Source organism: Pseudorca crassidens, chromosome 13 (genome assembly GCF_039906515.1).
Source record: "Pseudorca crassidens isolate mPseCra1 chromosome 13, mPseCra1.hap1, whole genome shotgun sequence".
Classification (NCBI taxonomy): Eukaryota; Metazoa; Chordata; class Mammalia; order Artiodactyla; family Delphinidae; genus Pseudorca; species Pseudorca crassidens.
This window is the reverse complement of record NC_090308.1, coordinates 37,773,481-37,800,641: the sequence shown is the minus strand read 5'-3', so window position 1 is coordinate 37,800,641 and position 27,161 is coordinate 37,773,481. Positions and strand designations below refer to the sequence as shown.

The 27,161-nt window shown below is 39.1% G+C and overlaps 1 protein-coding gene across 17 annotated transcripts in view; it reads right to left on the bottom strand.

Moving 5' to 3' along the window:
• Positions 1 to 27,161, bottom strand: part of TRDN (triadin) — a 373,079-nt gene that overhangs the window by 233,490 nt on the left and 112,428 nt on the right. For 16 of the 17 annotated variants that reach the window (XM_067702211.1, XM_067702214.1, XM_067702208.1 and 13 more), the window contains 2 exons: positions 21,227 to 21,409; positions 15,251 to 15,310 (listed from right to left, as the gene is read on the bottom strand). In XM_067702211.1, coding sequence (XP_067558312.1) covers positions 15,251 to 15,310; positions 21,227 to 21,409 — 243 coding nt within the window. The remainder of the gene's footprint in view (positions 1 to 15,250; positions 15,311 to 21,226; positions 21,410 to 27,161) is intronic. The other variant, XM_067702210.1, reaches the window with a different exon arrangement.

Sequence of the window (27,161 nt, the reverse complement as noted above, 5' to 3'; positions counted from 1 at the left end):
TGCCCCTTTGACATGTGGATTATTTTGAGCTAGGGCAACAGAGATCCTATAGGCTCAAGAGAAAACTACTGCCCCTCCCTTAACAACCTATAGGGATTTAAATTGGGATTTTTTCCCCAGAAAAAGAGTTATTTATAGGAGATCATTTTTATCTAAGTGTCCTTATCTGTATGGCAGGACAAACATCTAATTACCTAATACCTGCTTTTCTTTTTATTGTGCTGTGAATTACCCTCCTGTCCTTGAGAGCCCCAGGCCCCTATCCCATTCCCTAGCTCAGGATGGCAATATATAGCTCATTTTACCTTTCTGTCTGTGAACTCTCCGGTATGTGAGGTCTCTGAGCCTCTTGTGTGAGTATGTGTGGCAGGGCAGGTAATTCCTGTATGTATGAAATTAAATTTGATGTCTCCCTGTTAATCTGTCTCATGTCAATTTAATTTTTAGAACCTAGAAGGCTAGAGGGAAGTTTTCTTCTTCCCAGTTGGTTTAGTTGGTAACATAAACTTCCCTTGCTGGACTCTGCTCGCTCCAAGGCTGCTGCAGCTGAGAGATCCTGAAACATCTAACAAATGGTAAGACTCTTTTAAAAAAAAAAAAAAAAATTTAATTAGCAGGAGAAAATATTTGTAGAGCTAGTTCCTTGTACTTGGTGACCAGTAAATTTGGCAGAGAACTCTTGACTTTATTGATCCATTTCCTCCCAAAGACGGGCGCTGTTTTAATTTGTATCTGTCTCCTTTTGTCTTATTCTCGGTCCTGAGAGCTCATTTGGCTTTATGACCAGTGAGAATAGTCTCTCTGGGTTCTGCCATCTATCAATATAAGGTGGATGTGCCTACATGCATTTGCCAGTCAGTCAAACAGACTAGGATTTAGAGCAGCTGTAGCCAGTTGGTCCTAAGTACAGGTATCAACCTTGGCTTTGACTAGCATCTCTTTGTCCAGGCATGCCACTTCTCAGGGGAGCTTATCATAAGGGTCCCAGTCCATAAGGAGCCATTTTCATCTCAACCTTTGTTGCTTTGTTAGTGCAGGCACTACATCATCCTTACTGCCTGTGCAACAAAGATCTTTGTTTTCTTAGATGATTTTTGGGAGTGAACTTTTTGGATCTTATGAGGGCTGCATCTCTTTGCACTCTCCTTTGGGGACACCTCTTGCATCTATGGTTAAACCATAGAAAGACTTATTGGTTTCAATCACTATTAAGATACTACTTGCCAATTATGGGTCCTCTGAATTGGAAAAACTTCTAAATTGGTAAATTTTTAGAGAGCTGTCATCATAAACAGATGTTTTATTGGTACCTATGGGAAGACCAAATTAAAAAGTGAATACAAAGAAATATAAAGGCTAGCCTTAAGAACTACCCTAATTAAAAAAAAAAAAAAGTTTCAAGAAGCTGTCTCAGCTTTCCCTCATGGATCTTACAGATGCTAATAAAAATATTATGTTAATTAACAAGATAATGAAAAGAGGTTGAGGGGAGAGTCAAGGGACTCTTCCCAACAAGGTGAAATTTTTTAAAGAGTTATTAAGAAATAAAGTAAATAAAGCAAATATTGAAAGAGATGGAACAAAGAGAAATCAGAAAGAGAAGCGTCACAGGACTCATCCCTGCAACGTGGAAATCTTTAGATAGTTATTAAAACTGAGATTGAGGCAGGAAAGATAGGACTGGGCCCAAGGACAGGCTCCTCATGTTAGAGAAGGCAGATAGCTACATGTGAACAGAGAAAGGGGGACATGGGCCAAATGGCAGGAAACCATACATCTTGTAAATAATAAACAGTGGGGGTCCTTGAGCAGACAAAGAAAAGCAGGAACCTTCAGACTGACAGGAAACCACACATTTTGGGGTGATAAGTGTCCTGGAGGCACACAAAGAAATGTGGGAAAAGGCGGGACTCTCTGGCATCCCAAGGTAACCTTTTGCTTAGTATGTTCTCATCACAATAAAATTAGCCTTGCCGATAAGAAGTTCCCATCATGCACCAATGCCATAACACGCCCCACCAAGATTAAATAAGGAAAAAAATCCCTCCTCCCCTCAGGAATGAAAATCAGGGAATAAGACCCCCAAACCCTCCCTCCCCAATGAATATTCTGCCCCTTCATTTCTACACCCCACAGAACCGGCTTGCCAAAAGAAGCTCAGAGAAGCTACTCATCTGATACTGCCAGCTCTCCCTTTGAGAGCATCTTAAGCATCCTACCACTTAAATAAAGCCTTGCTTTGTTTTCTTGACCTCCCTGTCACCTCTGAATTCTTTCTGTGATGAGACAAAACCTACCCTCCAGTAACATCTCTGGCGAGGAACAGCCAGGAGAATTCGGTAAGCCTCAGCCTCTTGCCTCCCTTGCGCTTGAGAGGCTCTGCCTGACTTCCCGCCATTTCTCTCTCTCTCTCTCTCTCTCTCTCTCACTGTCTGTCGCATTTTCAGACCATTGCTGCCATGATGTGCGCGTAGGTCCAGCTCTAAAAGCCACTAGGACAGTCACCACGAGAATTCTCCCGCAAGAGGATGAGTCAGACGTGGAACGGACTGGAGAGAGGATAGGTCTGTCCGCCCACCTCGAGGCAATTGCCACGCAAGGGTTTTCGGCACACAGGTAAAGGCATAACACCGCCCCCTCCCCGCGGCTCCCGTTACAGGATTACTATCGGTCCACCTACGCCTACCGTCTCTGCCTCCCTATCTCACTCTTTCCATTTTTCCTTCTGCGCCATACTCGGCCGGAAATGGGGGGAAAGAAATCTGCCAGGCAGTTTCCAACCTCACCGCTAGGTCTTGCACTTCTCATTGTGCAGGGCAAGTCAGGAAAAGTTTCCGGGCCTTCTCACAGGCAGCTAGCGACCCGAAACACAGGAGCTTTGCCCCCTGGGTTTGCCTTATCCACCATTTAACTAACGGTCCTCGGGTTCAACTGTGTGGCGATATAAAATGCAGCCTCACTCACACTGCAGGAGAGTTCGCACCGAGGCGGTGCCGCAGTCCCCTCGGGAGCTCCCTCGGCCACAGGCGGTCTGGGTGTCACAGGCGGCGCTTACGGGAGCACGTCCAGGTGGCCAGCATTCGCCGCCGCCTCAGTGCGCGCTCCCGGGGCTCCGCCCCCTCCCCTAAACTGGGCCTGTCCCTGCCCCCGCTCCCCGCCTCGCCCTGGGAGGCAGGGGCCTCGCCCAGGGGTGGGTAGCGCACACGGCCACGCCCAGGGGATACGGTGTCCCCATTGCGCTTTCCTCCTCTGGGTTGATGGACTGGGAGTGTCCTCACAGGGCCGCCGGGCCCTCTGTCCCCTTAAGTGCAGATATAGTGCCTCTGCCTGATGCCACCGAATCCCGCCCTGCACCACTCCGCCCTGGCCCACTGGATGGAGGGGGCGGCGGGACTGAGACCCAGGGGCGCTGCCCACAAAAGGGAAGGGAAGGGCTTCCCTGGTGACGCAGTGGTTGAGAGTCCGGTTGCCGATGCACGGGACGCGGGTTCGTGCCCCAGTCCAGGAAGATCCCACATACCGCGGAGCGGCTGGGCCCGTGAGCCATGGCCACTGAGCCTGCGCGTCCGGAACCTGTGCTCCGCAACTGGAGAGGCCACAACAATGAGAGGCCCGCATACCGCAAAAAAAAAAAAAAAAAAAAAGGAAGAAAAAAGAGAAGCTTTTCACACACCACCTCCCTTAAGGCCCAGGGCCTATTTTCATAAACTTACCACGCTTTGAGAGAAAGGATTGTTCCCTGACTAAATAGGTCCTAGAACAATGAGGCTGTCTGTTCCATGGGAACGTACCCTGGAACACAGGGATTAATCATTGTACTTAAAATCTATAAAGAAGGGGTTTCCCTGGTGGCGCAGTGGTTGAGAGTCCGCCTGCCGATGCAGGGGACAGGGTTCGTGCCCCGGTCTGGGAGGATCCCACATGCCGCGGAGCGGCTGGGCCCATGAGCCATGGCCGCTGAGCCTGCGCGTCCGGAGCCTGTGCTCCGCAACGGCAGAGGCCACAACAGTGAGAGGCCCAAGTACCGCAAAAAAAAAAAAAAAAAAAAAAAAAATCTATAGAGAAGCCTTCAAGGAAGGCTTACTCATCCTGGGTACCAAGGATGCCAGGATAGGACACAGGCCCCAGCAGGACTGCCATAACGGGGGTAGCTAATCCCCATTTTGGCTAGGGTCCATGGACTGCGTGGGCTGGGAGGCCTGGAACCAGCCCTATCTTAGGGAGCCCCCACGGGACCTCCTAAGGCTAGTGCTCCTCTTTGTTACAGGAGCACTCTCTCCCTGAAGGAACTATGGGAAACACCTCCATCCCCAAGGACTCACCCCTCAGGTGCATTCTGAGTCACTGGGGCAAGTTTCCTCTAGATGCTTTAAAAGAAAAAAAGCACATTTTCTTTTGTAACACAGCTTTGCCCCACTGAGGACGATGAGGCCTGGCCAGAGAATGGAAGAAGCCTCAACTATAATACCATCTTACAGTTAGACATTGTTGCAAAAGGCAGGGAAAATGGGTAGAAGTTCCTTAGGTTCAGGCTTTTATGGCCCTAAGAGAGAACCTGGAGCTATGCAAGTCCTACGTTAGGGAACCTTGCCAGCTGGGAGCCTTTCAGGCTGTACAAATGCCCTCTCTCGTGGCACCCCTGGAGGAACACAAGCCCCAGACAGACGACCCAAGCCCCAGCACTCTTTTACCATCTTCAGCCCCTCACCTGCCCTATAAGCTTCTTGACCCTTCTGTACCAGAAGTGCAGCCAGAGCTGCTTTGCCCCCTTCAGGAAGCAGTAGGCAGGCCTCAGGGAATTACCAGAGTCTACACCTCTTTTTCTTTGACCTCAACCAGTGCCTCACTCACTTGGGCAGATTCCAGGAGGACCCCAGCCGGTGCACCAAAGAATTCCAGGGACTGACTCTCTCCTTTGATCTTACCTGGAAGGACCTAAATATTGTCCTTTCCCACTGCTGCCACACTGAGGAAAAGACCCCATATTTGGGCACACGGTCAAACATGCTGATGGATTATACGTTGCCCAACTTCATCAGCACCCTGTGAGCATGACAGCAGTACCTCTAATGGATCCCAACTGGGAACCCAATTGGAACTATCAGCCGGGTCAGCCTGGTATCACTAGAAGGGACCACATAATCCTTTGCCTTACTGAAGGGATGAATTGATGCATAATTAAACCTGTTAACTATTGTAAGGTTAAGGAGATAACCCAAGGCCAAGATGAAAATCCAGCCCTATTTCAGACCCGATTGGTAGACGCCCTCAGAGGGTATATGAATGTAGACCCAAACCCTTTTGAGGGACACATTGTATTTACAACCCACTTCACCAGCCAATCAGCCCCTGACATCCATCAGAAGCTTCAAAAGCTTGCCATGGGGCCGCAAACCCTCTCAACCTTCTTATTGATAAGGCCTTCAGTGTCTTTAACAATAGAGACCAGGCTGAGGAGGAAAGGAAGGAACAGCATGACTTAAGAAGGGAAGGACAGCAAGCCAGGCTTTTGGCAGCTCTCACGACAAGACCTAACCACCTCCTGGTCACCCCAAAAGTACCAGAAGACCTCCGCCAGGAAAGGGAGCCTGTTTTAGCTATGGGAGCCTCAAACACTGGAGCAAGGAATACCCGGGAAACAGTTCCCAGCCTCCACCCAAGATGCCATGCCCACTCTGTAAGAAGATGGGCCACTGGAAGAGGGAATGCCCCCAGCTCCAAAGGGAGCGAGGAAATTCCCCCATGCTGGTCATGGCAGTGGTTGATTGACAGGACCTGGGACCTCCCAAGGCTCCCGAGAAGACAGTCATCATCGCACGGGAGGAACCATGGGTGACCACTGACATGGCAGGTCAGTTTGTCCAGTTTCTAGTGGACACGAGAGCCACTTACTCTGTCCTGACTTCTCACACTGGGCCCCTTGCCCCCAAAACCTGCTTTGCTGTTGGGGTAGAAGGTAGGCCAAGGCTAAAACACTTCACCACCCCTCTCACTTGCACCTGGGGAAGGACCCTTGGAACTCACAAGTTTCTTGTCATGCCTAAATGCCCCAGCCTATTTATTGGGAAGGGATTTTCTCTCAGTCTTATTTGCCCTAAAAATTAAAACCAAGGCCTTTTAAAGGCTGGATTATGCCTTATGGACAGTCCAGCCCAAAATACTTCCCCCAAATTAAAAAACAAAAAACAACTTATAGATCCACAGGTCTGGGCTCAGGGAACCCCAGGGAAAACAAAGTTTGTCAGTCCTGTAAAAATCACCTTAAAAGAGGCTAATAACTTCCCTTCCAGGTGTCAATACCCTCCCTGTCCAGTAAACTCTCTTTTTCTCTGCTCTTTTGCTTCTCAGGAAGTCATGACTCTATCCTAATGGTCCTCCTTGTTATCCACATCGTCACAGCTCCAGCTTACAAACACCCACTATCTGACACCATGAATGTCACTGCTAAAGGAACTAACTCATCTGACTGCTGGATCTGCCCCACAACCACACCTCCCCAGAGGACCTACGTACGTCTCTTTTAGGACTCCCCACCTCTTGAGGGACCTGATGGGGCTGACAGCAAAATACGCTGGGTTCTCATTTACCACCCAGTGTGGTAAGGAAGGAAGGACTGGGGCAGGAACCAACTGGAAGCCAAACTCTCTGGAACAGATAACCCTCCTCCAAATCGGACGGAAGGATATTTCAGCTTTTAGGCAAAGCTAGCCTCTGTTTTACTGGTATTAGCATCCAGGGACAAGAATTACGATGGCTGAATGAAACATACTACAATCAAACTCTAGTTTTCAGTAATCACAGTTGGGTAACAGACACCAACCAGACTGCCAATATCCAATATGTAGGGAATGTCACTGTCTGGTGGAAGAACCTAGTGACTGGAATAAAGAAAACTAAAACTCACAATAAAAGCATAATATCAATAATAGTTAACAATACACAAGAGAAAGCCAGCATAGGGATTAGACAATATTCAGGACTAATGTTTAATATAACTAATAACTATACTCAGATATACTCCAATTTCTCCCTGTTAACACTGCTGTATCGAAACCTGAGGTACCAAGGGAAACAAACCCATGGCTTCAGAAAACTCCACTTCAGATGATGATGCAACAAGGATTTCAACCCATCCCACCCGAAGATGAGGACTATCAACATCCACTGCATGAGGGTGCTGCCTCCTTCTACTCCCCACTCTATCTCCACCACCGTAAAATCCCCAAGACCCCTATCTCTGACCGACAGCAAGGAGATCTGCACCCACAGGCAGAGGGGACAACGCCCATGCTCAGGTTGAAGCAGTTACAGAAGATGGACCAATGCTTTACCCCTTAAAAAATTTTAAGGGGGCTTCCCTGGTGGCGCAGTGGTTGAGAGTCCGCCTGCCGATGCAGGGGACACGGGTTTGTGCCCCGGTCCGGGAGGATCCCACATGCCGCGGAGCAGCTGGGCCTGTGAGCCATGGCCGCTGAGCCTGCATGACCGGAGCCTGTGCTCTGCAACGGGAGAGGCCACAACAGTGAGAGGCCCGTGTACCGCCAAAAAAAAAAAAAAAAAGATTTTAAGGGTCCAGACTCCTTGAAGGGGTAATGTTAGAGAAGGCAGATAGCTAGATATAAACAGAGAAAGCAGACAGGGGCCAAATGACAGGAAGCCATACATCTTGTAAACAGCACAGCTACTCAACTGATACTGTCTGCTCTTCCTTTGAGAGCATCCTATCGCTTAAATAAATCCTAGCTTTGCTTTCTCGACTTTCCTGTCTCCTCTCTGAATACTTTCTGTGATGAGACAAGAACCTACTCTCCGGTGACACTCATGTATAGGCATTAGGCAAAAAGGCAAAGCCACTTCATTGTCTTGCACTTAATGAGATCATGAAACATGGAAGAACGGCATCAGCCCCAAGAACATAAATTAGATTCTGATTAAGCTTTGTGACATCTGAATAGGGAACCCTGATCACAAAACCCGCAGAGCAAGACCGAGCATGTGCAGTAAAAATGTCCAGGCTTCAAATGACCACTATACAACGTTCCAGGGTGGCGCTCAACTGGTAAGGGAAACCTTAAGGGAAAATAGCTCTCAGGATGCACGTGTGGTGGCTTCAGGAGCCCAGTGCACAAGAATGGATGGATGTGATCATCGCCCCGCCTCAACTTTCTCATCAATGAATATTCTGCACCTAATAGAAAAAACTCATGCCTATTCAAAGGTTAAGATGGAATAAAAAGGGAAATCAGAAAACCCGCGGGGCGCTCCTCACTTGCGAGGACACCCACATTCTTCTCAGAGTGCATACTTTCGCCTCTTAATAAACTGCTTCTTTGTTTTTCTTTATGCTTCAGTCTCTGTGTGTTTTCCATTGCATTCCTTGTCCAAAATTCTTTTTGGACAGGTAGAACAAGACCCTGAACCTTTAATAAAGCCATCCAGCATCAGGACGAATAAAACAGACATTGATGGGGTTACAATAAAGGTTTTTTTTTTTTTGCGGTACACGGGCCTCTCTCACTGTTGTGGCCTCTCCCGTTGCGGAGCACAGGCTCCGGACGTGCAGCCTGAGCGGCCATGGCTCATGGGCCCAACCGCTCCGCGGCATGTGGGATCTTCCTGGACCGGGGCACGAACCCGTGTCCCTTGCATCGGCAGGCGGACTCTCAACCACTGCGCCACCAGGGAAGCCCTACCATAAAGGTTTTAATATAGCGCTACCAAAGGCTGGGTGGCCAAGGCGGCCCCCTGTTCATCCACCAACATTAAAGAAATCCAAATAAGTTCGTCTATTTATCCCAGTTTGGAGAAATCTGAAAAGCTGAAAGACATCGATTACTATGAGAATTGTGATCAGCAATCACTAGGGGCAACAGGCCAGTTAATTAAGTTAAAGATTGACAGAGGAGCCAGGATTCCTTGGCTTAACCCCTCATTGGGGCCCCAAAGCCTTTTGCAGAAGAGTGACTAAAATGGTCTGGGGATAGAAAATAGAAGTTTCCAGGAACCCCTTGACATGGTAACCCTACGAACTGGTACCAATACCCACTGATGAAGTTCTGACTCAGGCTACATTTAGATTGAAAGAATATAGAAATGTAAGAGTTGACAGGATTATAAAAAATTGAATCTTTAAAAAAGCTTTATGTAAAGAAATTATGCCAACTTTACCTGAATGCTTTATGGGAATAGTATTATTATGCCTGGCTGGGAAAATTTCCCCCACCCAATATTGTAAAACCAAAACTTACTCATGAAATCTTAATGGAGGCTATAATTAGTAATGTAAGAGTTAATGGAATTAAGATAAAATTTTACAGGGGAATTGATATATTTGAACAGGCTTTATACAAAACAATTGCATCTCTTTTACCTGATTGTATTATGGGGATGGTCATTTTATCTTACTGGGGAATGTTTCCCCTACCTAGTTTTGTAAAACAATCTACCCTTCAAGCAATATTAATTGGACATGCCAACAAAATTGCCTGAGCAGAGCATAAAAATTTTTTGATTTAAATCATAGTCAGAAGTCTTCCTGATATAAAGAAGCAAATTGAGGACGATGTAGTTGGATGGTTGATCAGCCTACAATCTTACAAATCTTTGCAAAACTGGAAATTCCGTTCTAGAGGAAGTTCACATTCCACCCATTCCTTTCCATAGATCCCCAAAACCTCCGCTATTTAACTCAAAAGGCTAGTAATCTCTCTAGGAACTCTTATCTAGACCATCTCCAATTCTTTTTTTTTTTTTTCATCTCCAATTCTTAATACTGAATTTTTTAAAAAATGGAAAGGGGGCTTTTAAAATACAAATTGCTGTATAAGCACCCTTGCCCAAAATTCTGGTTCAAAAAACACTTTTAATGAAAACTATAAGGTATCTCTTTTATGTCTATTTATATATATTTATGTATGTATATTATAGACACGGTATTTTTCTGCCTCTGAGTGGTATTACCAAAATTAATTATAAATGAGCTCAATTTAACTGGCTTAAAAACACACAAGCGCTATTTAAGAATAGTCTCAAAGATATAGTAGAAACTAAGCCAAATGTTTTTCAGGTTCACGAGAGCTAGATAATTTTTGGTAAATAAAAGCTAGTTTAAGTTTGCTCATTTAATTAATACAGACATGCCTTTAGAGTTATCAGCATTAAGCACAGTATTATACGTTTGTTCTACTGAGGTTTACTAAAAGTCAAATAAGGTCATATTACCTCTGTACTAAATTTGCCAGACAAACAACTTCAACAGAAACAACCGAAGATGATGGCTAATTGCTTTAATGTTTCCTAAAATTTTCATGAGTAATCTAAGTATGATTGTTAAGAACAAAAGTATTGAATGGATATAAATGAATAAGAATTTTTAGATAACTTTTAAACAATGATTGTTTTACGGTACATCTACTTAAAATAGTTTCCCAAATCTCTCTGGTGACTTGAAACCTTAGAGTTTTGCTAAATTAAGTTAAATAATGGAAATTCACTGAATACCTAGATCATTTCCAAATAAGATAAAATATTGAGCATTAATTACTCAACATAGTTTTATCTACTTCTGTCTTTTTATAATGTAGAAACTAAAGATGTTTGGGTTTCTTAGTAAACATGTCTTCTGCTTTATCTAAGGATTGTATATAAAGTAGCATACGTCTTTAGAAATTATGAAATATATTCATAAATTTGCCAATCCACAGAATGTTAATGTAAAAAAAAGACCTCTTTTTGCCAGAATTTTGCCATTCCAATGTCCTTGTACATGCTAATAGTTGCTCCTGAATCAGAGAAGTAAAAATGGGTAAACAATAGCTGTAAATTATATAAACATTTAGGGCTACGGGAAACTCAGAATGGCCACTTGGTCCTTTGTGGCTCTGTGGCAAACCCCATTTTTTGGTTTCTGTATTCCTTCACCCACCATAGTGCGTTTAATATTACTCAAATTGTAAATACACATTGCTTGGGAGACTTCTATGAAATTGTGAAAACAGTCTACCAGCAATGTCTGACCTGTCAGAGGCCTCAGACCTCCTCACACTGAACCCTTTAAACATCTGCAGCTGGACTTCATTCAACTGCAACTTAGTATGGGTTATCAGTGTATTATTGTTATCGTATAATGTTTTCAGGATGGGTTGAAGCCTTCCCTTGGTACGAGGCTGATGCCTTCACAGTGGCAAAGAAACCGTTAGAAAATGTGTTTCTCACTTGGGGTATACCTTTCACAGTCTCTGGTGATCAAGTGATTTGTCCACTTCACTGGGCAAATCATTTGAGCCTTAGTGAAAACCTTGTAAACTTCTTGGAATTATCACCATCCCTATCACCCTCAATCATCAAGCAAGGTTGACAGAGCTAATGGAACAACTAGACTCAAGCAGAGCATGAATTAATTACATAAGACTGAATGAGCTGACGAATATGATTATAATTTTTATGATTTTTTGTCTAAAATGTTACTGTTTTTTAATCATTTGTCTTCCAGACATAAAGAATTTTTTAACTTTGCTACTTATGACTTACAGCAAGTTGGTAAATCATAAACAGAATTAAAACATTTATCTTTTTCTCCCTACTTAATCGCTCCAGAACTTGGGAACTCTTAGCATTTTAAGGATTTTTTTTTTAATGGCAGTATAGTTATTTGCATAACTTCAATAAGAATCTTTTCTCTTTCTAACAGGACGAAATTGAAAACATTGGTTATATTACCAGGGCTTTGATTGGAGTCTCATATTTGAGGGATACATGCATAGACTCAGATAGGACCAGGCCACTTGAAGGAGCTAAGATTTGCTTTAGGGAACCAGTAAAGCTCCTGGGAACAGCCTGGTGCTTTACTTACAGGGTTGTCAGCAGCCTCACCGGGTGAGTAAGGAAGGTCACTTCCTGGCAAGTGCAGGAATCTCAAGATATTTTGGGGACCTTGAGAAGAGAGGAGTTCACCCAAATCTATATTTGATTTCAGGCGAAGGCTGATGACAATTTCCTGGCTTGACTATCCTGGCTTCAAGAGGCCTTTAAAAGTTCAATCTAGAGATTTCTCATGAAAAGTTCCAACAAAGCAGTTTAAAAGAGTCTATATGACCACTCACTATTCTTACTGTACTTATGTAAATAATCAGACCAAGTTTATTGAAACTAGACTTATTTTGCGAACAGATTAGTCTTAATTTGTCTATATTTGATAGATATGAGGGGGATTTTTAGAGAGGAAAATTATGTTTCAGTGACACACTTTTGTGGTTATTAGATTCTATTGCTGTCCATTGTCTTTTAAAGTTTTATTTTCTACCTGTAAACTTGACTGCTCCTGAATTCTTCTAGTTTTCACCAATATTTGGCTACAATTCTCCAAACTAAGGTTTCCAGTTTTTCTTCCACCCTTTTGATTTGGAATCATTGAGAACTAAAACTGCCCTTTTCCCAAAGCCATGCAAACTAAAGTTGGACAACTTGATATAAACACAGAAATCACCATAACAGCTCATGCACTGACAATCTTCATGCCTGTTGCTATGGCCAATCAGAAAGATCGCTAGACATATTCAAACTGCAAACCTGAAAAAAATCTAGCAGATTGTCACTACCTGCCCCCACTCCATCTGAAGATGTCTCAAGTTGGATGCTTAGAAACTTTCTCAACTGCTTGCATTCAGAAACTGGGCCGATAGTCTACTCCAATCACTATTATTTTTCTTTTTTTCTATATACTTGTCTCTTATTAAATATCTGATTGCTTTCACAATAGGCCTAACTTTAGGAGCCTCATGAAATGAGACACAACTGTTTCACTGAGATGACCTATTCTCAGGACCAAGAGGGTGGTTCAATGAGATAGAGCAATCTATCAACTCAGATTCTGAACTGTGAAACTTCTTGGGGAAGTTCCAAAGGAGGGAACCCTGGGGGTTCAGAACAGACCTCTCCAAGATGTGCCACTTTGGCACATGGATTATTTTGAGCTAGGGCAACAGAGATCCTACAGGTTCAAGAGAAACTACGTCTCCTCCCTTAGCTACCTACAAGGACTTAAATTGGAGATTTTTCCCAGAAAAAAAAGTTATTACCAGAACTTTATGTAAGTGGCCCCATCTGTATGGCAGGGCAAACACCTAAGTGACCAATATCTGCTCCTTTTAAAATTGTCCTGTGAATTACGCTCCTGCCCTCGAGAGCCTCGGGCCCCTAACTCATTTCTTAGTTCAGGATAGCAATGTATACCTCATTGTACCTTTCTGTCTCTGACCGTCTCGTGTAGGGTTCCTATGCTTATGAAATAATTTGATTTTCTTCTGTTAAGCTCTCTCATGTCAATTCAATTCTTATAGCAGCTAGAAGAACCTAGGAGGGTAAAGGAAAGTTTCCTTCCTCCCAACAACAGCAAAATTCTCCTTAACTCATGCAGAGGTGTTTTTTCTGGTCCTTCTGAACTTAATCCATTGTTGAATTTTCAGAAAGAAACGAATGGCATTGTGACTCCAAAACTGTGAACATAACTCACTGCCTGTGATAACGCACGGTTATCTGTGCCCTGTGGTTCTCTTAGAAACTGTATTGTATAATCAATTAGTAGCTACTATGAATAATTTAAGTGCAACAAAGAACACATTATTTTCTTCAGATGATGGAATTTAAAAACTCATGCTCATCAAGAACATAGATTCATCTTGTGTGTAAGTAAATAGTTAATTGATATCTTCAAGTCTGGTCTCTTAAAAAAGCAAAATATGTGTAGAGTATGAATTTCTTAAACCATCACAGCTGAAAAAATGGGCAACAACCTGCTACCTAAAACTGACTTAATGGTATATAGAGATAGGGACCTGTCAATGTTGATACGTTCACTTTACGTGGGATGCTCGCCCAGATGGGCTGTGGTGAAATAAATGAATTAGAGAATAAAGCTATAATAGCACTTTGTTGTGCATCTATTAGATGCTTTATCAACAACTTTGTAAGTTTATTACTGTAATCCCAATGTATGAACGCTGAAGATCAGATGGGGTTCAATGATTTGCTGAAGGTCCAGTGCTAGAAAGGGATGGGGTCAAGAATTATATCTGTATTTGTGTCCAAAGCCCTCTCTTTTCACTATATTAAACTACCTTCCTCAATGCTTCCATCTAATTTTATTATGATACTATACACATACGTTAATATTAATCATTTCTACCAAATGAGTAATTTTACTTTTCAGTGTTTTTCTCATTTCAGTTTCTAACCCAATAAGAAAGTTAAAAAAGAAGGATAAGAAAGTAAAAAAAGAAGTAGAGGAAGAGGAGGAAATTAACTTGAATGAGTTACTAAAATTAAGTTTTCCTGAGAGCCAAAGTTCTCACGATCTTCTAATTTTCCAGGACCTAGATGTGTCATATATATATTTTAGATATAACATGCCCTTTTGCCATTATATGCATGAATTATAATTGTACATTTTAGAACGATTTCCATAAAAATAGTTAAGAAAACAAAATATAGTTTGCTTTAAACAATCAGCTTCAATTATTCTAATGTAAATTAGTTCCTACCTTAACAATACCATCTTCCTAGAAATGTTTCCCCAAACATGAACATAGACTATCAGTTTTTAAATCTGAAAAAGGCAGAGTACAAGCAATCAAATTAATTCTTAATTAAGATGTTAGTAAGAATCCCCTGTTACACTCTAGGCACCATGTAAAGACAGGAGAGATGATAGATAAATTCCTTTAAGTAAAAATACTTCCCCACTGTGTTGACTATTAACTCCAGGGTTGACTATCTCCATCAATAGTAGTTCTCTGGAGTGGTTAACCCAAGATCATATGCAAGTGAGAAAATCAAAAAAGATTAAATATTTGAAATATGATGGATTTTAATATGAATTGTGTTCACTACCAAAAAAAGAAGAATGCTTTCATTGTCACATGTCTTTTATTCTAAGTTTACCAAGAATAAAATAAGATGATTCACCTCTTCACTCTAAGATATTATTAAAGATATTAGCATTTTTTGTATATAAAGATATTAGCACGTTTTGCTTTCAACCGACTTTATTTGCAACAGGCCATGCAGTCATAGCAAGTAATATTAAAGGCCCTAATGCCAGTTATTACTTCTGGTTTTCATTGGTTTTATTCTAGATCTGCACATGCATTATGCAACGTTTTTCAAAAATGAGCATAACAGTTTAGTACATAAAAAACAGACAACCTTAGAAACAGACTATTAAAAGAGACAAATAAAAGGACTGTTTGAATACCTGGTTTTAAATCCCCATGGGCAAATATGTCAATCATATATCGACAGAATGCATACTGATCTGACAAAAGTAGAAAGAAAAAAAAGCAGTGAAAAAAATGTCATGGACACCTTTCCTTTTTCCTAGGGAAAGATGGCTTAACAAAACAAACAAAGTAGCATAATTCTATTTTAATTACTACAATATTTTCTGTGAAGGAATAATTTGCACATATATGAACACACGGGAAAAATAATAAATTTAAGTTTCCATTTATTCCATACAAAAAGAATAACCTTAAAAATTGAAACAGACTAGTTCAGAGTAATATTATAGTGTTTTTAAAAATCAAAACCTTTTTCATCAAATTTATTATTAGTCATCATATTTAAGCAATTTTTCTCATTGTCTGTATATATACTTCCAGTAATGAAACAGAAGTTTCACAAGAGGAAATTGTTTCCAACTTGGAATGTTTTACCAAATATTCACTCCCAACCCTTCATCTCATTGTCTAAATGAAGCCACAGAATGTTTCTTGAAAAGGCAAGCAGGAGGGCTAACCCCTTTGCAACCTGTCAGGGGTCTTCTACGTGGAGATTCTCTTCAATTAGAAGAGGAAATCCAGAAGAACAGACTTACAGCACTAAATAACATGATTCTTAAGGTAATTGATTGGGTAATCTTTATTAGAAGATCATCTTATGATCTTGATTAGTATATGGTCCATGGAAAAAGTAAAAAAAAAAAAAAAAAAAAAAGAGAAACAGCATAGGATTTGAGCTTTTGAGGCAGACTTTGTCAAAAATTATTTCAGGAGTTTGTTTTTTCATTTCCTTCTAAACTAAAGACATTGTACTGAACTTTAAATTTTCATATAACTTTAGATTCTGCCGAGGTCATTCCAATCCAAATTTCAGTTGATGAATCATTCTATAAGCTTTACCGTATCTTCTTTAAAGCTTGCAGATTATTAAATGAATCTTGTTCAAAATGATTTACAGTTAAATGTTTCTAAATAGGCATCTTATTAATTCAATAAATCCAAAGGCAGCTTTAGGATCAAGAGAGTTTATTGAATTTATACAATATGACATACCCTTAAGTGCTTTAAATTATGGATATCAAACCTATGAAATAACGAAACCTGTTATTATATAAATACACACACAAGGATTTTTGTAAACCTCATTGTTTTTAGAGTATTTACAGTATTTTTAGAGTAATCCATTTTATTATGAGACTCCACCTTTGAAAAAAATGTACTTATTGCAGAAGGTGTAAAAATATAATTCTTTTCATTAGTACCTAATGAGTAGGCCAAAACTCATAAAGTTTCAAAAATTTGCATGGATTTTGATTGTTGAATTGGGTCTCACTTCCCCACGTGTGAGGTGGGGAGTGGGAGGGAGTTAGCTCTCGGATCAGCCCAAGAATTTATTTGCTCCTCAGTGTACTGGCAGTTATAACAGGGGTTTCTGATCCCAGGACCTGGGAATCCTATGATACAGGAGAGAAGATGAAGGTAGAGAGTATTTTCTCTTTTCTGGGCATAAACCTTTTCCTTAGCAAAATTGTAGAATGAGCCATTTGACTCTAAGATGAAAAACTGTATTTCCCTTAAATGGCAAACTTGAGGTTGGGCAAGGAGGACTTCCTAAAATCAGCAGGCTTTCTCCTTTGTTTCCGTAGTTAATGTGACTGATCATTTTAGATGTGCCCTTCCTACAACTCTAGAAGTAGTTCTCAAAGGGAAATTTAAATATCAAAAAGATGAGGAATTTGTTAAAATGCAGATATTTTGGCCTAGTCATGCAAAAAAAAACCTTACAATTCGATGGGTCTGGACCCTAGGAATATGCATTTTTGACCGACTCCTCAGAGGAATCAGATTAGACCACACTTTCAGAATCATTGATCTAAAATTGCTCAAAATTTCTTTTCTCACAACATTTCTAGTGGTATCATAGCCCTCAGCAACAGCAATGGAGAAAGTATGTACCTTAGAAGTTTAGAATGCAGGGACTTCTTGAAATTTGAAGGGTTTGGACTATCCCCCAAAATGAAATATTGTGCTCTGCCCCAAGCTGTGATAGAATGTTTATATACATAACATGTGGAATAGTTTATTGAATTAATTAAAATCTTCATGCTTCAGAGATTCTTCTTTAACTGAATGCTAAGAGTGTAATGATGCTATTACCAAATTATTACCAAAGTAAAATGCTTATATTTCTTACACCAATATTTTCTGGATCCAAAGTCATTTGTTTAATTAATGCACCAGTAGTCCTACAAGTTTCCAATTTAAAAAAGAAAATCTCTTAAGAACTCAAACAAGGTTAATATTTTTAATCTAGAAAATTGAGTTACACCATGTAGGAGGTTTCTTTTATATTTAAATAATGCTGTGAAGTTGCATTCTAATGGCACCAACATATCAATAGGAAGATAGAGAGTATTTTTACAAAATTTAAAGTTAAGAATTTTCTTTTTTGGCTGCACCACAGGCATGCAGGATCTTAATTCCCCCACCAGGGATAGTACCCGTGCCTCTTGCAGTAGAAGCATGGAGTCCTAACCACTGGACCACCAGGGAATTCCCAAAGTTAAGAATTTTCAAATATTTTAAATTAGGATGTCCATTTCCACCTGTCTTGTGTGTTGACCTTAACAATGTGTAAGAACTCTAGGCAGGTATGTGTTGGGCAGTCCCCAGTGTGTCTGCTTCATCTGTCTAAGGATAAAGCAAAACCAAGTCTTCCTGATTTTGGAAAGTTCATTTTAAAGAAATGCTTCTTTAAATCCAACTCAAATATTCAAACAGGACATTTTTTTCCTAAAGAAAATCTGAACTGTTCTATCATTCTTTCATTGTTATGTGACAATAATTCACATAAGGTAATTTCATATCTCGTCACCACTTCTTATTACTTTTTTCCCCTAATGAACATCTTTCTAGGAATACCACATGCTGTCCATCTCTCCCCTTCCTGATCCTCAGGGACCACTGATGGATGTCATTCAGCTGCTGCCTTATTGGTATTCCCTGTGGAGTAGCAGCTGAGAGAAAATGCATTCAGGGTGTAGAATGTTAACAGAAAATAAATTTTAAAAAACCTCTAATGAGAATGGGGCATATGTGGTCTGGTGCTCTATGGCAGATTCACATTAGCTACAATTTCTCTGCTTGCCACAAACTGTTGTTAAAAAAAAATAAGAAGGAAGAAAAGAAAGAATGAGCATAGCAGTGGGGAGGTTTGATTTTTTTCCTTCCCCACAAATTTGCCAGAGACCATCAGAAAATCAGAGAGCAATACTTGATCGTGCTGACCCTTCTTACCCTACTTTAAACAGATTAAGAATGGTCCATAAAAACCAGATTAGGTAATATATTAGAGTGTGTTTAAGTTTACAGTAGGCACGTACAAATATATGAATCTTATTCCTGATGCTTTAGTAGAAATAGTGTTTATATATACAATGTTAAAAATAACCATATATGAATGTATATGCATGTATACTATATAATAAAATAATTGCCAATAAGTGTACTGCTGCATGTAAAAATCTGTGTCCAGTGAATAAAAGACCTATAGAAGCAATTTATTTAAGAAGAACTATTAGAAATCTATAGGAAAAGAATGTCAAATTCTTTAGGTCTAACTTAAGCTAAGCAAATAAATAATCCTTTGTCTAAAGGAGAACCAACAACAATTTCACTAAATCATCAATACAAGAGTCTCAAAATCAAAGTCACCTCACAAGTAGATTATTTAGAAAGCACTATGTCTTTATCATGTTTGAGTTAAAACTATAATGCAATTAGGTTTTTTTATAAACAAATGCTGTTAAATCATAGCTTAAATTTTTTAAAATGACATATTTATGTGTCTGATCAGCTATTTGAGGTAACATTTTCATTATTTACCTAATAATACATTTATCTAATTGATGGTAGATCTCAATAGAGAGCCTTAATTTAGCAAATGCATTTGTTTAGCTGATAAAATCACATTTGTGCTTTTATTTAACTCTAAGTGATATCTGAATGTCTTTTAATAGATAAATAGCTCTTGATATGAAAATGAAAACAGTAGATTGAAAATGGAAAGGTAATATAATGCTATCTTCAATACTGATTACTGATAGGAATAAAATATAGTATATGTGACCCAGACATATTATTTGGAAATACTTTAGTGATGTGTCTTCATCAATAAAATATGGCCCCCAAATAACTAAGATAGTAAAAATGAACATCCAAAAGTGTACTCATATTCCTAGTTGCTAGATAAGTATTTTGGTACTCCCATATATAACTGGAATGAATTTTTACATACTGTATTTATGGACAAAAAATAAAAATATGCTTGGTACGTTTAATCTGGTTTCATGTGATTATTTTCTTTTTTGTGTGATTATTTTCTTTCTTAAAAGGCAATCTAAAATGCAAAGTATTTTAGGATCTTGATAATAATTTTAAATAAGCATATAAGTGAATCAGAAGATTAATTTTCCTGTCTTCTATCACAATAAAATAGTCCATTCAAAATATTTTCTCTTTATTTACTATATTTTTCCTACTCAAATTATTGCATAAATAACATACAGCTTTGTTAGAGATGATAATTAATATTTTTAATTGATTCAAGGCAATATAATCATCTTTAAAATTGAAGAAAGGTTTTTGGGCTCCAAAGATTTAATCACTCATATGCTTTAAATATCAGTATTACTTTAAAATAAAAGAAAATTAGTTAAATTAAAATTTTTGTGGACTACTACAAAAAAAATCTCTTCCTTTCTTCTTTCCTTCCTTCTTTTCCTTTTTAAAATAATTTTCAAAAAATACACCTTTTCCCTCATATAAATAAATGTTTCCAAATATTACTTGTGAATTCAGGGGAAAAAGTGATTCAAAGATAATATACAAGAGTGAATTGCAAAGACAAATGCCATATAATTTCACCTGTATGTAGAATCTTAAACAAAGAGTATAGATTGCAAATTTCATATCTTGTTTGTACCTTATAGTGGGGAAAATTATCAGTCTCACTGTCCAAATAGCTTACTCAGTAACAATATTTTTAATTTCTTTAATGCAAATCTTATGGAAACAATTCCTTAATTTTAGCCCTCAAATAAAATTATTAAAACTCTCAGAATAAGGACAAATTTTATTTTGCAACACCCCTAAAAAACATTTATAGGAATAGTCTATACAGAGCAAATCCCACATTCTGTGTGGGGAAGCTCAGGACTGTAGCAACTTGGAACCAGGAGTGGATTTAGGGAAGGAAAGATTCAACAAGGGCCAGAGATGTGTGACAATACAGCCCTCAGCTGACCTCTTAAAACTCCACCCTTTTATGCTTACAAGTACCTTTCTTTAAAGAATATCAGGTTTACATTCCACCTCCATGTAAATGCTCTATTTCTATGAAGTACGGATGTTAAGTTTTACATCACTCTTATTGAAAAGCAGCACAATATGTAAGATACAGAGCTTTCTATGGTGATAAATTTAGTCACTGGACAAACTGGATTTAATAATTCAATGTATATTCTAAATTATATGCTCGTGCAGAGCTACAGGAATGTGTGGATACTTTTTATGATACTTATTGTATATCATTTGAACATACACCCCTTAATAAACTCCTTGAGAATTGTCAGTTTCCTGCATTGCTGTTCTTCAAAGAGTACACAAAGGACAGAGTATGTGTCCTTTAAATAACTTCAGATACTAACTCAAATCCTCTTTTAAAAATGTTTCAAAATGCATCTTTAGGTATGTGAACATAGTTTAGTATTTCTATAAACAAATTTTAATTCCCAAATTATTGTATTTCCTTTCAGGTATATTCACTTATACAAGTCTTTTACTCCCACGTAAAGTCTGATCTTGGTCTTTTTTCAGTTTTTAATTTCACTGCATCTGTTTCTTGCCCAATACTCTCCTAGAACCTCTGGCCACCTCCTCTGAATGTTTACCTTTCTGTTCATGCTTGGACACCACTGCAGCATCTTTCTTGTCCTTCTCTTTGGGCTTAGGTGATGTTTTCTGTGCTTCTTTTACTTTTGCAGCTGTTTGCTTCACCTTCTCCTGTTTTGCAGCTTTCACTTCCTTTTTAATCTTTTCTTCAGTCTTTTCTCTAGTCTTAGCTTTCTTCTCTTCTGTATGAGTTAAAGAAAAGTTGAATTATATATATATATATATATTTAACCAATGCAGCATTTCATCTTTCATTGGTTGTTAAGAACACTTTTAAAAGAAAGAGAACAGAAAAACAAAACAATTGTGTCACTGACATAAATACTTGTGACTATCATTTGATTTTTATATAGTTTATGAAGTGGCATGTTAGATTACTAAAAAAATGTAACTAACTTGAAAGTTGGACTCTTTCTTAATTTGTACATGAAAACATTACTTTTTAGGTAGTCAGGAACTAAGTATATCAACAAGGAAGCATTTGGATTCTGGAGGGAAGTATATATATAGACATGTTCAATGAAAAGCCATGTCCATACCAAAGAGCCCAATAAGAGACCTTTTAAAACGATATGATCATTTTTGTCCACAACTGAAATATCTTAAAAGTCATTCAAGAAACTGAATTGTCAACACAATATTTTTTAAAGGTAACTATTATGAAGGCAAATGTAAAATTATTTGCACTGGTAATGACTAATAGAAACAAAACAATAAAATCCATTAAGGGATAGCTCAGACATTCAGTCTCTAATGATGTGACTTTAAAGCGATGGAAAGAGAGCAAAATTAAGATGTTGGCTCCTGCTTATCTTAATTGAAAAATAATAATTCAGGTGACTTTTAAAGCCCTTAAATATATCCTAGAAAACAGAAAGTGCTATAAATTAGCATATATGTGAATATATATGAATTATGATACATATACATATATTCTATACATTCATATTTTATTCTGATATTATTACATGTATTGGGGGGAAGGGAACTGGGAATGTGAACTAATCAGTCTGCGAATCTTTCAATTATTTTAAAAAAGCAATAATAATATAGTACACATTTGTGGAAAGTGTTTGTAATAGAAGTTGCATATTGGACATTATTTATTCTATGGGATCACACATAATCACTAGACTTCATAGTAAGTCTACTATAGTGTTGGACCCTCTAATGTCATTTGCCCATGTAATGGGTAGCCTTTATTGTGACTCATGTTGAAGAATCTGATGAAAATATTATAATCAAATCTCTTGACTTTAGTACACTAAGCTAGGATTTGTGACTAAGACAAGATAATATTATGAAGTCCTGCAAAGAGAAGAATGAAAATGCTAATGCTTGATGCTTGTGAAACCACAATATCACCTGTGGTGCTGCATTTAACTGAATGGACTCACACCTCCCAAAGCACTGTTAAACTTCGCAGGGAAATCTTGATGCTGTGTTAGGGGTAGGGGATATTTCTATCAAAATAAATTGGGAAACACTTAAGCTAAACTGGTTTCTTTACTATGGAATTTCTCAAAGCTAACGTGCATTAAGAATCTTCAAGGAGGGAGATTATGCTACCCACTGTTTCCCAAAGTTACTGACCATAAAACTCTCATAGAAGCATCACCCAATTACTCCACAAACTTCCAACATCTTTGTGGCTTCTGTGACTACAGTCAACTGGGGATTTTCTTCTACTTCCTTTAAACCTTTTCTAAGTTTCCTTTACTGCTTTCTGCTCCTTCCTACAGCGGACACATACATTTCTATGACTGAAACCATCAGCTCTGTGCAAATGACTTTAAATCAACATCATTCCAGGACCCCACACCAAAATATTTATTCATTTCTGCTTGGAGAGAAAGTTCCTCTGAGATGGCCAACAGCACCTCAGAGTCATACAATCCACATATGTTCACCTAACAAACCCCTCCAGAGAGCCTAGCATGACCTAGGCTCAGAGCCTGCTGCCAGTGGTCTGAAGATTGGCGGGACAATGTTCTTATCTGAGGAGAGCTGACTAAAATCCTGTGATACCCAATTAAAAAAATATGAAAACAAAACAAAAGCACAAAACCCTCTGATATCTGGCTTCATCATTTCTCCTCTCATAGCATCTTTCCAAAAGTTTCTTCCTCCAGTAGGCTACTTTCTTTTTTAAAAAATATCTCATGTATTTTCCACATGTCAAATATTACCAAGCTATACTGTCTATGTTTTTCATATTTTACACACATATAAAATCCCTTTGTGCTCAATTCATATGCAGCAAATGACTCTGCCATTGGAATTAATCATTTCTTCACCCGAGATTAAATTTGTCTCAACTTTTTTTTAGGTACACGTTATTCCCTACTATTTATCTTGTATTACAGATGGCTGTTCACATATCTGTCTTCCCTACCATACTGAGAGCAACTTGAGGATAGGAACTATATTATTCATTTTTGTAGCAACATAATGTCTAACTAACACAGTGCTTTTTTCAGAGAAAACAAAGAATAAATGTTTATGAATGAACAATTTTGTTCATGTTTATGAATGAACAATCAAGAAGAGAAAACAGTAATTGTTTCACTATGTTCAGATCATGTGTACAACATACTGACATATAGATTACATATGTAAATATGTGTTTAGAAATGGGCTTGAAACAACCTGGAAAATTTGCCAACTGTTTTTTTGCTTATACTTTTTATATGTGAAATTATTATTTTGGTTACCCTAAATGGCACCTAGCTACTTCTTGTAGGTAGCAGTTGATTTAACCTTAGCTTTGTACTATGAAATTAAAGATATGTGAAATTAAGATCTACTTTTAGTGCCATTATAATTTATAAATGAGTAAAGGTAATTTTCTTAAACACAAGACTACATCTAAAACAAATTCTTTTTTTAAAAAACAAATTCATTTTTATCAGTGGTTTTAAGTATAAAAATAACAAATTTTTCTCTATCTATTTTAGACATTTTTAGTGATCTTCATCTTTGAAACAGATAATGTTGCCTCACATTTAAATAAAAATGGGTGAGAACTCAACAATGATGTGGCTATAATGTGGAAAATACCATAAAATTAAAGCAACACCCAACTTATATTTATTTTTATCAACCTGGGTAGGTGTTCTTAAATTTTGTACCAAATACTTTTCCTGATTTTTCTCAAAAAGAATTTAAGTGACATCTGCACTTAGGAGTTCATTTAGGAACAAAAAAGCAAAAAGAATTGTCATGTTCAAATCACCCAGCTCAGTTTAGGGAGACATTTAATTTAAGACTTTTATCAAATGGAAAACAAATGGTCTAACCAAAAGAATGACATCAGCATATTTGATCCAACTTTGGAATTAGTAATAACTGTTAGCATCTGAACCAGAATCAAAATGTCTTAAAGTAGGGAAACCGCATTACCCAATAAACATACTAACATACTATACATTTTGGGAGTTAGGAAATAACCCATTTCAACTCTCATTCATTAAGGAACTACCAGTTGCTTAACTTTCTCTCTCTCTCACTTATATTCTTATTAAAGTATTTGTGATTTTCAGCAGGCTGGGCTGACTCATGATGGCCCTTAATGATTCCCACCTTCTGGTATGCATACCCTTGTATAATCCTCTCCCCTTGAATATGGGCTGGCTTATGAATTTGCTGCTAACCCACAGTATGTGGCTTCCATGATTACTTTACATAAGATTGTTATTCCTGTCTTGCTAGCTAATTTGCTCTCTTGCTAGCTGATTTGCTCTTGCTTGGTTTGATGAAGCCAGCAATATTGGTGAGACTCATGTGGCAAGAAATGAGGATGGTCTCCTGCCAAAAGCCAGGAAGAACTGAGACTCTCATGCAACAGGCCTTGAAGTACTGAATCTTGCCAACAGTCATTTAAATGAACTTGGAAATAGTTCTTCCCCAGCTGAGACTTCAGATGGGACTGCAGCTCTGTCTAACACATTGATCTCAGTTTTGTGAGACACTGTAAAGCAGAAGACTGAGTTGAGCCATGTCCAGATTCTTGGCCCACAGAAACTGTGAGATAATATATGTGTGTTGATTTCAGCCACTAAATTTGTGGTAATTTTTTACACATAAAGAAATAATTAATACAGTATTAAGTAAATATTTGTTAAAGGAATAATGGATGCTTGAAGGACTTTATTTAATTATCTTTGGAAAGAATACTTGATTTATATTCACTTGGGGTTTTGTCTTAGTTCAATTACATACTAGCTTTATAATCTAGACAAATTGTTTTCTCTCCCCAGAAGTAAATTTCTTCATCTGTTAAGTTAGGTAATTAATTGGGATAATCTCTAACATCCCTTCTAGCTTTAAGTTTCAATTCATCCATCTTAACTTCAATAAAATGATGTTTGGTTACCTCACGGAAACATTTAGTAAAAAATATATCTGCCTCAAATATCTAATTATTTTACATTGTGTAGATAAACACATTAAATTTCGAAAATACATTCCAATTTTTATCTACATGCTTAGACCCTTGAATATATACTAGATTTCTAAAATATACTGATCACATAAAACCTATATTTTAAAATACGAGGAGGGAGCAGGAGATAAAATGGCCAAGTAGGAGGACACAGAGCTCACCTGCCCCCATGAACACATCAAAAGTACATCTACATGTGGAGCAATTCTCACTGAAAACGAACTGGAGACTGGCAGAAAGACTTTTTTACAACCAAGCCTCTAAGAAAGATACACACAAAATCAGGTAGGAAGAGAAGCAATTAGGTTGTGACCTGTACCTCTAGAAGGGGACACAGAAGAGGAGAAGGATTAACTAGGCTTACAGATAACCCCCTAGGGAGTGAGCAGTTCGAAACACATAGCAGTCACCGCAGTCCTCGGGTCCGACACCAGGAGTACCAGTCCCCTTAGCTGGTTTGAAAACCAGTGGGACTGACAGCAGGGCTGTAAGAAACCTAAACTCTGCTCTGGAAGAGTACACACATGCTCACTTACTCCTGAAACAAAGCAGAGGAAGCAAACTGAACTGTCTGAGATTCTAGCCGGTTTCCAGCGACTACCCCAGCTCATGCCCCAGCCTAAGCTGAGCACCCACTCTAGCCAAGTTTGCTCTGTGGTGCAGTTCTACCCTAGGGCAAAGGCTGCCACAGCTGAGGAGAGTGCATGGTTATAAAGGATAGAGCCGGCTCATCTTAATTGGGTGACAGCAGTCATTCCTGGCACTTATGGAGGCAGCAGATGGGGAGTGGACCAGAATTCTGACTGGGGTGCTGGGACCACTCCAGTCTGCACCCTGAATAATGCTGAGTACACACTCCAGCCCCTCTTGCTGCAGCACTGCTCTGCTCTGTGCTGAAGGTGCCAATGCCCAGAGCAGGGAGAGCACACACTTAGAGGGAACAGAGCCAGCTTGGTCCCAAACATCAGGGCTTCTCCTCCAGCAACTTGGGACCTGATCCAGTCCCCAATAGGGTGGTGCTAGCCTCTGAACAGAGGAGAAGCCCAGGCTCACACCTGGCTCTGGCCGTAGACCCTCCACCTCCAGCTCCACATCCTACCACGGTGAGAGCTGCCTGCACAACATGGGGGAAGATGAGACTCATGCTCACGTCAGATTCAGCCCTCCCACCAAAGCCACTTGGCACATGCAGACTATAGGGGCACTCCCACATAAAGACACCCCTTCAAGACTGGGATAGGTTACTGTTTCACCTAATTTCATAGAGATAGTTGAGAAGCGAGAGGAATTTGTTTTAAATGAAGGAACAAGAAAAAAACTCTGAAAAAACATCAAATGAATCAGAGATAAATATTACCAGATAAAGAGTTCAAAGCACTAGTAATAAGAATGCTAACTGAATTAGTGAAAAGAATAGATGAACACCATGATAATTTTAGCAAGGAACTAGAAAATATAAAAAAGAACCAATCAGAACTGAAGAATATAAT